Raw genomic sequence first — 13,428 nt, forward strand, 5'->3', positions numbered from 1 at the left:
ATAATTATTTTATATACCTATTTGTTATTTTTTACTTATTCTTCTTTGCTTTTTCATTATCTTAAAAAAAAAAAAAAAAAAATAGAATTTTTAACTTTTTATAAGAGTAAGTAAATTGCTTGTATGTGTTTCTGTAATAGTTTGTAACCGTTTGAATTTTTTTTTTTTTTTTTTTTTTTTTATGGTTTAAACAATCTTTAAATTTTTACGTAAGATATGTAATTTAGTGAGTGTTGAAATTTATAAAAGGAAAAGCAACGTATATTCCATATTATTTTTTTTAATTATTTAGAATTTAAAAAATGCCCAATAATGTAAGAGAAATTTAACAAAATTGAGAGAGAGAAAAAAAAAAAAAAGAAAAGAAAAGGAAATTAAACTCATAGTTTTGAATCAAATCGCATTTTATTTTTGAATAAATATTAAATATTCACTTGTTTGCGCTAATAATTTTTGTAAAATTTATCTTTATTAATATTTTTATTATTATTTACATTAAATAGGAATTTTTTGTATTAATCATTAATCAATATAATTCGACAAATTGGATTGTTACTTTTTTTTGTTTTTGGCTCTGTTTAAATGCAAAATTTACGTGTTTTATAAAACTTCAAGACTCAGTTGTTTATATATAAATGAAGAAATATTTTGGCATGTATACTAAAAAAAAAAGTCTTTAATACCAGTTCAATTCTATGAGTTTTAACAGCAAATTATAATAAGATATTCTTATATTTACTTTAAAAGAAGTTTATTGACAATTGAATATTATTTTAATAATTAATAATATGTTAAGATTTAGTAACTAATTTTGCTTAAATACTTAATATACTTTTTTTTAATGTTTTGATATTTTTTAAATGCTTTTTATAACATTTTCACAAAGGGCTCTATGTTATGAACTTCATTATAATGTTTTATTAATTTTTTTTTGTATGTTACTTCAAGTTTTACCATATAAAACATTAATTTTTGGTTATTTCATTATTTAATGAAAAATATATAATGTATATTTATGTTTTAATATAAAATAAAAATAAACATAATTAAGAATGTAAATGTATATATATATATATATATATGCAATATGTATGCAATGGATAAGGAATTTCAAAAAACAATCAACACTATAAATATTTAACATTAAATTTTTATGTTGATGATTTTCTAATTCTTAAATACTAACTAAAAAGTTTATTTTTCTAAAGAAAAAAAAAAAAAAAAACTAATATCATAATAGAATTTTTCGGCAATAATTTAAAAATTTTTGTGAAAACATAGAAAAAATAATTATGCTCAAATTTTTTTTTTATTTACTTATTTTTCCATGTTTTATACTTTAATGAAATTATAGTAATCTAAATAGTTTACGAATTTCATTCGTAAAATAGTCTTTTATTTGATTTAAAGTTTGTGTCATTAATTCTCAGTAAAAAAAAATTATTTATGTAATTTGACTCATAATAAATTTCCGAAACTTGATTTCAGGCAGTTTATTTGTAATGATATATCATTTAAATAACGAAATTAGGTATATTAATAATTTTGATGTTTGATGTTTTTTTTTTAAATTTTATTTGGAATATAATATTACGGCTGTACAATAAAGAAAAAATAACAATCAATTAAAATGAGGTACAAAGTGGGGAAAAAATTTTATTGAAAAAATGTTAAAATTAGCCTGATAACTCAGCCTGACTGATTAATTCCTTAAAAAGCTACCTCCTTGTGATAAAAAAATTAGAAAGCCATGACTAGGATTTAAAGTTTGAAGAGTAAAAGGAAGTAAAAAATTTTTGTTTAGACTTTCTTTCAAAAAAAGTAAAATTTAATGATAGTTCTAAAATGAAGTCTGCTCTGATTTTATAAAAAATATGTACAAAATTAAATTTTTTTTAATATTAAGATCGGTTAATTATCTTGGTTCAAAAAAAAAAAAAAATTAATTTTTACTTATTATGCCAATATGAGGATTGGATTCAAATTTGAAGAGCCAAATGACTTCGGAAGAAGACAGCATCAGTAAACCTGCAAAATAAAGAAAATCATTGCTTTTAAGAATTATAATTCTCATCAAAGGAACATTACAACTGAAACTTTTCCGAGTTTTCTGTGCAAAGATCGGTTGGCGAGGAAATCACTAAAGTATAATGTTAAAAATTTAAATAATAACAAATCACAGCGGGGAATTGGTTATGAAAGTAATTAATCATTTTAACTCAACCTGAAAAAAAAAAAAAAAAAAAAAAACAGAAAAATTCGCATTGATTACTTGTTTCATAAACTCGGAATGAATATTTGCGTACTCAAGTTAATTTAGGTACAGTCTTATAACAATACAGTTATGTACTGGATAATGTAATTACCAACCCTTTATTTGTAATAAGAAAAAAAAAGTGGAATACATATACAGTTATGATCGTGATTACAAGAAATAATGAATTAATCGGAAAGTGTATAAACAAACGTCAAAACTAAAAATTTTGTTAATATAAATTTTTTTTATTTATACAATTTTAATTGTACTTTTCTCGATTTAAATAAAAAAAAAAAAAAAAAAAACTGACTTCGAACAAGTATGAGTTACATACCCCGTAATTATGAACAAAAGGGTCGAAGTAAAGAATCTAAAAAAACATTTGTAAAAAAAATTTATTAAATATAAATTATCAGAACATGGTTACAGGGAATGAAATTATTCGCTTAAGAACTTAAAAAATGTTTCAAGAAAAAGTAAAAGTTTAACAGTATTTACAATGTGTATGGCACTTTAAATATTTTCAATGAAACTATAAGTGTACACGTATGTATGATTCCGTTAAAATATTTGTTTTTTCAACAATCATGTTTAATCTAATGTAACCGTTCGAATTCTGATTTGCAATTAATGTTTAAATAACAACATAAATTAATAATAAATATCAAAATAAGTTTAATTCTACGATAAAATTAAATAAAACCATTTATAAAATTTTCAAAAAGTGTTTTTTCTAAGCTTTAGCTTAAAATTATCTGTTTTTAAATGAATTCTGATATTAATTCAAATTATTTTTATTGTAATTTAAAAAATTTGACAATATTAATTTATAATTTTAATTTTATTAACACTTATCAAATTTTAATTAATATAAATCAATTGTAAATTTTCCTTTCCATTCTTTCATCAAAAATAATTTTTTAATTAATATTTTTATTTAATAATTTTTTTTTTTTTTTTTTAAACGAGTTATTTTTAAAAGAAATTGTACTGTTATAAACATATACTTTATTATAATAAACTTTTTCTTTCTTATTTGGAAAAAAATATATATTTGTACATAGAACTATATGCAGTATTGTAGTATAATACTTTTATTTTTGTATCTTATCAAATTCTTATTAAGTGTACTACATATAGTATTTGAAATTTTTAAACAGGAATACCTTAGATTAGTTTATTCGCCAAGTTTTCTACGTGTCTTATAGAATTATAAAATACACGCTTCACTTGCTAATAAACCTTATTTATGATTCTTTAATATTTTCTTAATTTAGTTTTCAATTAATAAGTTTTTTATGCCATTAATAAAATATAAAATTATAATTATTACCGATGCATTGTAATAATTTGTTCATTATTTAAATTTTCAGTGTACATAAAAGCCGAATGGTGAAAGTTCAGGAGGAAGAAATGACGGCGGAGCCTCGACAGGCCCAATCCGCTGTACGAACTTCAAGTATAACTTTGTCAACTAACAGTAACCTCAGATCAAGTCATAATGGAAAATCTGCGTGCCAAACTCAATATCATCATTTTCATTCATTTGCTCCGGCAGGGACTTCGAGTTCTACTCCAACAATAAGATTTCCTCCTGGTTTTGAACCCCAGGGAGCAGTTTGTGGTCGTTTTCCAGGGTCTACTGTTTCAAATGAAGGATTGCAGCAGCATGTTGTTGATTTTCATGTTTATCCTGGAGTGACAATCAGTCTTCAAATGGGAGAAAACGTTCAAGTATTTAAAGGTAAGATTCTTTTTTTTTTTTTTTTTTTTATCTAATCAACTATCGAAAAAAAGTCATGGTTCTGGCTCTGGAGGGGTTGAGGCTAAAATGTAGGTGAAACTCCCACGAGCGTCCCTTTCTCCGGAAAAGAGCGCAGTGAAACATGTCTAGGAGTTTTAGTTTGAGTAGTAGTGGCCTCGGCTGAGTTGCACACTCTCCCCGTTACCGGATGGGGAGTTTAGTGCGAAATGCATTTTTTCGGTCATTAAAAAAAAAAAAAGGCACTAGTAACAAAACAAACATCTTTATGTTTTGTGAGCTTTTTATTGCAATTTGAAAGCCTCGTTTAATTTTTATTTATTTTTTCTCGTAAACCTTTTTTTTTTGATGGTAAAAAAAAATGTGTCAAAAGTCATGAACTTGTATCTTTACGTATAAATACACACACACACACACGCACACACACACACATTATATATATATATATATATATATATATACTTACATATAAATAGTTTTTTAATAGCGTATTTTAGTGAAGCGCAAAAAATGTCAAAAAACTTGAGGATTTTGAGGGAAGCATATGATTCCAGGGGGAAGGAATTGCAAATACCAAAATTTTTGACAACTTTTGAGTTTTGCTTAGGTTGTTAAATTAGTTTGATCATTTTTCTTGTTTTTAGAAGCATCGGATGTTTAGAAAGTCTTTTTCAGGTTACCATTAGGTAGCACCGTTTAAATTTTTTATTATTCGGTTTTAATAAATTCAATGATGACACTTTTGTTCACTGTTTCGCTTACAAGGTTTTTATTACGTTTTGGGATAAACAAAAATTTGAGGGTGAGGTTTAAGGAAGTAGGAAAGTTTATTGTAAACTTTATCTACAATTGAATGAAAAAATTGCGTGATGTCGTTTCGATGCTGACGATTATAATAGATATGGGAATTGCAAAAGGAATCCAAGTATAATTATATTTTTATTTTACTGTTTTTTTAGAGTGCGATAGTTTAAATTAATAATTTGCCACGAAATGATGTAGGATTTTTTATTCAATTGAGTTTTTCAAATTTATAAGAAATTTTTAAAAAAATATTTTTTTAGTCTTATAGAAAAAAAAAAAAAAAAAAAGAAGAAGACAAATTCTAGGATAAATCCTTTATAAAGATAAATTACTTACCTTTATTTAATTTGATCCTCTTAAAAAAAAAAAAAAAAAAATTCTATATTTTCATAAACTACTCTTTTTTTGAGCAATATAAATATAGATAGATTGCACTTGAATTAAAAATTTAATCTCGGTGTTTTCACCAATAACAATTTTGCGATCGGTCAGCGAAACAAAAAAAAATTTTTTTTTTTTTGTCAAAGTGGATTTTACATAAAAAGAATAATTATGAGTTTTTATATAAGAGAAAGGGGAAATTTTCAAAACTATTCTGATAAATTATTCTTTAAAAAAATTATTCGGTCCTTGAGAATCAAACTTATTATAGATCATACATTTAAATTCTTTTTCTTTGCTTTTTTTTTTAGGGTTAATACAAAAAAAATTAGTCATTAGTAGAAATGATAGGAAAAGTATCACTTATTATTTTTTATTCACGTTTTAACTTAAAATTGAATTATTTTTGTAGTTTTTTTAGAGTTTTTCATATTATTTTTTAATAGATAAAATAATAAAATCAGGAAGCGTAAGAATGAATTTTTTTCAAGTGCTGTCAAGTTATATTACTTTTAAAAAAAAATGTGACTGTTTTTATTCACGTTATCACAGATAATTTAAAAAAAAAAAAAACAATTAAGACAATGATTAATTTTATTTCTCGAATTTGACGTAATTAAAAAAAAAACTGAATTTTACGTGTTGCGAAAGGGAAAAAAATTGACAACAGTTTACAATTGTTTTATTATTGTTTGTATTTGAGTTTTTTTTTTTTTTTGCAAGTTAGTGTTTTCATAAAATTACAATTTTAATGAAATTTTAAGTAATTACTTGAAAAAAATGTTTAGCTTTCGTGATTACAATTTACTTTATTTACTCTAAAATCACTACCAAACTTAACTCAATACAAGAAGAAGATTTTTTATTTTATAATATAACTTAATGAAATCACTTTTGTTAAGGAAAATTTCAAATTTTTATTTTTTTGTTGTCTTTTTATTGAATTAGTTTTTATAATAAGCATACTTAAAGCGGGGGAGTAGTTTAAAGTCAAACAGGGATAGCATTTTGTATAATTTTATATCCTGATAACGTAATGTTATTAGTTATTATTCATTTTATCTGTATCGGACAGTTTCCTGCTTCCTGTTGCAACTATATGTTTGCTTTTTTAATACGTCAGTTTTCTTTTAATTCTTAAAATTACAATAAATTTTTTCCACGAATTTAATGGTCGCAAAAATTGAAAAGTAATTATTTTTTTTAATATGTCCTTAAAATAGACAAATAATAACCTAATAAGGTAATAACACAAAAGTTTAAATTATGGTTCTGACGCCTAAGTTAGTTGTTGTTATATCATGCTCTACTGGTGTAGTAGTCAATCAAGTGATTTTAGTTTTCATTCCATTCGAAGAATATTACCTAATAATTTTAGGTATTTCTAAAAGTTAGTTGGAATTTAAAATTATTTATTAATTGAATAGAAATGATTTTACTTGTAAAATTATTTATTTTATTGATAGTTTAATATTTAAAACTCTGTGTCTTGCATAAAGTAGCATAATTCATATTTTATATCTTCATTATTTCGAATATACCGTATTTGAATTTTAGCATGTTTTATTCTAATTCTATAATGAGAGAGTCAAACTTTTTTTTTTTAACATGACATTATTTGTTTCCGTAAAATTAAAAAAAAAATCAAATTTTAATTATTCATTGAAATTTCGATGTATGTTTATTATTATTATTATTATTTTGTTTTTAAAATACAAATTGTGAATTCATAGCAATGCCATAAGATTTGCAAAAATAATAAAATTTAAATGATTTTCACTCTTTTTTTTTTTTTTTTTTTTTTTTTTTTTAAATAATACGGATTTTGTACATTTTTTTTTTTTTTTTTTTTTTGAATTCCTTAAGTAGGCATCAGGGGCAATACTAAATAATTAAGACATTTTTTAGTATGGAAATACTAACTGACGTATATTTGAATTTTATTATTGGTTTATCATTTGTTTGTACTCAATTTTAAATTTTATTTACGTTAATGAGCAATTCGGTTAGGCTCCCAGTTTTTATTATAATGGCTTTTTTTTTTTTTTTTTTTTTTATTAATTACATGGGTGATAATTTTATATAAATTTTTATTTATATTAATGCACGGTATTATTATGGTAATATTATGTAATTATTTAAATTACGTTTTTGTTTTCTTAAAATAATAAAAAAAAAAAAAAAATTGATTAATATCCGCGTATTTGTTAATTTACCCCTCATTTTTTTTGATAATTTCAAAAAAAAAAAAGTTTTTCCCCGGAAAATGAAGTTTATAGTTTCTATCGATGGTAATAACAAAATGAAATTTATTTAATGTAAATTTCGTGTTTTTCAAGTATTTTTAACTTTGTTGAAATTAGTTTTTACTCGAGGTAATATTTAATATTGTTTACATATAAAATAATTGTTCGTTCGCTATTTATTTTGTTTCTGTTTTTCTTTTCTCTTTTGTGTTGTAAATGCTATTCTATTCCAATTATGCAAGCCAATATGGTAATAAGAAAATATATTAGCATCGCGGATCGTTCATTGACATGAAAAAGAGTGAGTGACCTTCTAACTTCGGAACATTTCGAACATTCTCGGAACTCAAATGGTTGTCTTCATAAACAAAAAATTATGCCTCGTGCTTCCATGTTTAAAAAAGAGCCGGTTGACGAACCACAAAAACTGCACCTCCATTGTAGACACGTAGTCAGATTTTAGTCAAACATTAGATTCGGCGTGAAATGTTTTTCAATCTATTATTTTATCTCAATGTTGCTTTAAATATATATAATATTTAAGTCTTTTAAGTAGTTTGTTTGTAAGTAATTAATAAAAATGAGGGGAAAAAAGAAAAATATTGGATATTAAATAGTTAAAATGAATTTTTCCATTTTCAACTAGGATGTCAAAATAAATAAATCGGTCGTGTTTTAGATACGAGTGTATTCAAAGTAGCTCTCACATCATAAATAGTTTTTTTTTTTTTTTTTTAAATTTTTATTATGGTATTAAGAGTGAAATTATTTCTCTTGTATTATTACCGTTGATTTTTTAATTGTCATTAAAAATTTTATCGCGAAACAAATGTTCGATTGTTCGATACGGTGTACAAACTGTTTTTGATTTGATTCTTGTTGAACGGCCCACCTCGAAAATACCTACTGCGAAGCTTTTTATTAGTCGTGCTTTTTTTTTTTTTTTTTTGATTGTTCGTTACGTTAAAATAATGATTAATCTAACCATTACTAATTATTGTTACTATTATTAAAATTACATGAAGATTTTTTGTTTTTAAATTTATGTTTTATTTAAATATAGTAAAAATAGATTTTTTTATAATTATATAATTAGAGAGCGCTGAAAAATTGTTTTATTAAGTGAAAAGCGTTATTTATTTACATTTGAATGAATACACGTATTAAGAAAAAATAAGGGAATTACAGGAGGGGAGTCATTATTACAGTTTATGTAAACGTAAGAAGTTTAATCTAGTAATTTATTTTTCTTATATTTCTTATTATACGTCATGAACAATTTTTTAAAAAATTATTTATTTTCGGAAAATCATATCTTTTACATCAATTTTTAAAAAGAACTTTAAAAGAAAGTTTTGATAATTTACTCAAAACTTTCGAAATTTTTTCAATTGATAAGTTTTCAATTTGTATTAATTAATGTTATTATAACGGTTATAATAATAATAATAATAATAATAATAATAATAATAATAATAATAATAATAATAATAATAATAATAATAATTCTCGTACGTGATGTGACGTTACCAAATGACGTCATTTGGTCATTCATTCCTTATTTTAAAAATCATATTTCGAAAAGTTTTAACGTTTTTTTTTTTTTTTTTTTTTTTTTTTAATATAATTTATTATAATGATAAAGCCTTTTTTTTTGATAGTGATTATTAAATTTTTTTAAGCTTAGGCAGTAAATTTTATAAAATTTTTAATTTTTGAACGAGTTGAAAATCATTATTATAATAAATGTTAACAGAACGTCATACTTTTTACTTCTATAAGAATTTTTTAGTATTTTTAATGAATATCAATATATATTTCATATATTTGATAATTATTATTTTATTATTCAAAGTTATTGAGAGATGAATAGTAATATTGTGATTAATGGTGCTTTCGTTTAAAAAAAAAAAAAAATCTGCACAATATTTAAAACCGTATTTTTATAGGGGGAAAAATTTTTTTAAAAGCTTTTTTAACGTCAGTTTATAATATTATATGATGAGACAGTTGAATAATTATTTGTGAATATCATCTCTGTTTGGGTCAGTAATTAAGCTTCATAATTATTCTAGCCAGAGTTTCAAAGATGGTTTTCTTTGAATTGCTCAATTTATTATATGAACGACTACATGCTTTGGAAATTGAGGGGATTAAACCTTGTTGAATTAAATTTTTTCTTTTTTTCTTCCCTTATTCACAAAATAAAATAAGCATGATTTCTTATTTAAATTTAAAAATTTTTTTACCAACTTAATTTTAATAAACAAACATCATTACTTTTTTTTTACTGGTTAAATCAATATTTTATCGTTTATTTTCTGTTTTAAAATTAATGATTCATTAGTAGTTTAATTTTTATACCTGTTCATGATTTGTTAGATGGTGTTCTTAATTTTCTTTTTTGTATGTGTGTGTTGATTTTAAAATTATATTCGTTCTAAAATAATCAATAAATTAGTAAAGTTAATAGAAATAAAATATATTAACACATTAATCATGTTTCATCAAAATTCAAATGATAATTATTAATTTATTTAAAATTATTTAATTAACATTAAATCAAAGAGCAAAGATACATTTTTTTTTTTTTCGCGAGCTTTATTTTTAAAAAGAAAAATTAATCCTTTAAATCTTTTTTTTTTTTAATTTCTTAGAAATTCGTATTTCGTATTACCTTAAGTCATTTATTAATTTAATCTATAAATAATAAATTTTAATTAAAACTATTTTTATTTGCGTAAAAATAAAAATGAAAATAAAAAAAAAGATTTTTAAGTATTTTTTTTTCTGAATTCGTTAAAAATAAAAAAACTGATTTGAAAACGTTCAGAAAATTGAAATTAAAAAAAAAAAAAAAAGTATGATGATAGAGTATTAAAAGCCATAACATTATCATAATAATCTGAAGGAGGGGGTGGAGGAAGAAAGGATTCTAGAAAAATTGAAAATTCCACAATATATGGGTGTTGCGTGGACTTCACGTACACATTTTTGCAGAATGTGTCATAAAAATTCTTTTTAGAATGATTGATTGAATTTCGAAACGAAATGAAGTACTAAAAACCCTGAAAAAAAAAAAAATAATAATAATAATAATTCATTTTTGAAAATAATATGAAAAATACTAAAAATTTTAACAAGGACGGATAAACATTCAAATGGAACTAAATAAGAAAAATTTAAATGAAATTCCGAAAGAAGTTGAAAATAAAATAAATGAGGTTGCATTGGATTGTTATATATCGCTTTCGTATTAACAAAAAAAATTTTGTAATTAGCATTCAAGGGATCTTGAGTAATTCAGTTTGAGTTCTAAAATAAATGAATACAAACCTCAGCACAATGCATAGTGTGTAAGGATGGATAGAAATAATAATAATAATAATAGTAGGGTGAGATTTTTGTATTCTTTCAATTGGCTGGCACGTTTATTTCGCATGGTTTTTCGAAATGGGAAAAATTGGTGTTTTTTTAGTCCCACGTTTGTTATCAAACTTTCTTCCCTTCTTATATTAATATTAATTGCAGAATATAAAATTACGTTCAGAAGAATCCATAATATGAGCTTTTCTAATTAATAACAATGAATGAAAAAATTATAAATTCCTGAAGATTTTCAATTATAACTTTAGAATTTATTTACTTTACAAATTGAGTGATCATTCGATGGAGAATTATAAATTTTAAAGCCGTAAATATTTTCTATATATATATATATATATTTTTTTTTGTAGAAACCAAACTATAGTTTGTAATTAATCTATTAAAGTTTTAATTGATCTATAAATATTAATAATTACTAAAAAATGAAATAAAATAAAATGGTGAAAAAAATAAATATTTATTTCGGTGGATTGTAAAATCATAAAATATATAATAAGGCTAATAAGAAAATATGTGGGCATCATGGGGGGGGTGGGGAAAGAAAAATTTATTTTTGTCAACATGGAAAAATGTTTGTTTATAGAAAGGATGAAAAATACAGGGTGTTTAATAATAAGGAAAAGCCTATGTAATTGTAATCAGGTGATCGATCTAGTGTGTTTTTATCATTAATTCAGAACGTTGTTGATGATATTGAGTGATTCCTTAAATTTTTATGAATAAAATCATTGCATTTTAAATTTTTCAAAAAATTAACTAAACAAATTGTAAAAGATGTTAAGTCAAACAACACAGAATTATTATTAATGATATTATTTTTATATATTTAATTATACTTACGGTATTTATTACTTATATATATCTATGTGCATATATATGAAATGACGTAGTAATTTTTTTTGGTAAATTTATTATCTACCTTCAGTTTTTTTTTGTTATTATTAATATGACAATTCTTTGTTATATTTTAAAAAATTTTTCATCATTCATTACAGTTTTCTACTCGATTCCTTAGGAATAAATAAATGCTTAAATATCGGGGGTGCATTTTATAACATTTTTTTAAATAATGTGGGTTACTTTTTTTTTTTTTGTTTTTTATACTCAAACCTTTCAATTTTTTTTTGATTTTATAGGTGTAGAAAATTTTTTTTTTTTGAGGGGGGAGATACTACATATATGTATATAATATGTGAAACTAAAGCTGCAAATGGAAAATTAATTTTTATTAATTTAAAAAAAGAAAAGTTATGTAGTTTTTATGTGTGGTGAATGTTATTTGATTTAGAAAATAAAATTGGTGGTCAGAGTCAGTGACTTAAAAAAAATAATAACTTATGATATGGTGGCAGGTCAAACGGTGGACTCTTATAATAATGAGGACATGTATTGTACTCAATATGATTATTACTCGGATTTCTATATACAGCAACAGGATTCATGTCCTCAACAAGGACAGCAACATCAAATTTGTACAGTTCATGGAGACTATGGTGAGTTATTATTTGAATAAAAGTGAAAACGTTTTTTTTTTAATAATTAATAAAGCTTGTCCAATTAAGTAAAATTCATTTCTGCGGAAACTTAAAAGAAAAAAAAATATTAATTTTATATAAAAATCATATTTTCTAATAGTTTACTCATTATTTTTTTTTTTTTTTATTTAATAATATTATACTAATTTGATAAAGAAAAGAAATAAATACGAAAATTATTAGGTATCAAATTTTTTTCTAAATATGTATTACGTTTTGTCAGATCATTACAAACATTAATTTTTCAAAAAAAAAAAAAAAAAAAAAAAATTTTATTAAATTTTTGTTTTCATTTAACATTTAGGCGAATTTTTATTTTTCATACGTGAAAATGCTCATTGGAAATGTCGAAGGTTTAAATAAATTTTATTTGATTGTTGTTTATTTAAAAAAAAAAAAAAAAAAAAATGAATAATTAACAATTAAATAATACTATATTTTATTATAAATTATTAATTTTCAATGTTTTAAAATTTCAAAATTTAAAAAAAAAGATTTTTAACTTAATCTTCTTTTTGTAACAGTCAAAATTTATCTATTTTGCTCTTTGAGTTTTTATCTGACCCATAAATTTTTTTAATATGGTTTCAAGATAAGCTTCTGCATTTCATTCAAATTAAGGTCCGTAATATCGGGAGAAAACGGGAAAAAAAAAAACAAACAAACAAACTGTTGAAAATTATTTTAAAAAGTAGTAAAAAAAAAAAGAAAATTTTTTTAAGATGCTTTGTAATAAATGAAGTAAAATTGATTCACAAAAGTAGTTCATGTTGTTACTATATTCTTCAGTTTTGTTTTATTAAATAAATAAAACTAAAATGAGTATGCCAAACTGTGTAGTGGATAGTCATTTTCTCATATTAATATTATATATTCGAACTTTATCTACACCTTCTAAAAACTCTTTTATTTTGACTTTCTTGTAATTGATTACTAGCTTTTTATAATTTTTTTAAATTTTAAATCATTTGATTTTTCAGTGGGGATTCCTTAAAAAAAAAAAAAGAATTAATTTCAATAAAAAATTTAATAATGGTTTTCGGGAAGTTTTTTTGT

The 13,428-nt window shown here is 22.5% G+C and overlaps 2 protein-coding genes across 2 annotated transcripts; both read left to right on the forward strand.

The window, feature by feature from the left end:
• Nucleotides 1-3,670: 3,670 nt before the first annotated feature.
• On the forward strand, nucleotides 3,671-4,634 carry Phum_PHUM137690 (uncharacterized protein; the record flags this gene model as incomplete). Its single annotated transcript, XM_002424562.1, has 2 exons — nucleotides 3,671-4,001; nucleotides 4,507-4,634. The coding sequence occupies 2 exons, from the start codon at nucleotides 3,671-3,673 to the stop codon at nucleotides 4,632-4,634; spliced, it is 459 nt and encodes a 152-aa protein (XP_002424607.1).
• A 7,545-nt stretch (nucleotides 4,635-12,179) lies between these two features.
• Phum_PHUM137700 (uncharacterized protein) lies at nucleotides 12,180-12,425 on the forward strand (the record flags this gene model as incomplete). The annotated part of the gene is made up of 2 exons (XM_002424563.1): nucleotides 12,180-12,330; nucleotides 12,400-12,425. The coding sequence occupies 2 exons, from the start codon at nucleotides 12,180-12,182 to the stop codon at nucleotides 12,423-12,425; spliced, it is 177 nt and encodes a 58-aa protein (XP_002424608.1).
• Nucleotides 12,426-13,428: the final 1,003 nt, after the last annotated feature.

This window comes from Pediculus humanus, genomic scaffold (assembly GCF_000006295.1).
Source record: "Pediculus humanus corporis 1103172107481 genomic scaffold, whole genome shotgun sequence".
NCBI classification, from domain to species: domain Eukaryota; kingdom Metazoa; phylum Arthropoda; class Insecta; order Psocodea; family Pediculidae; genus Pediculus; species Pediculus humanus.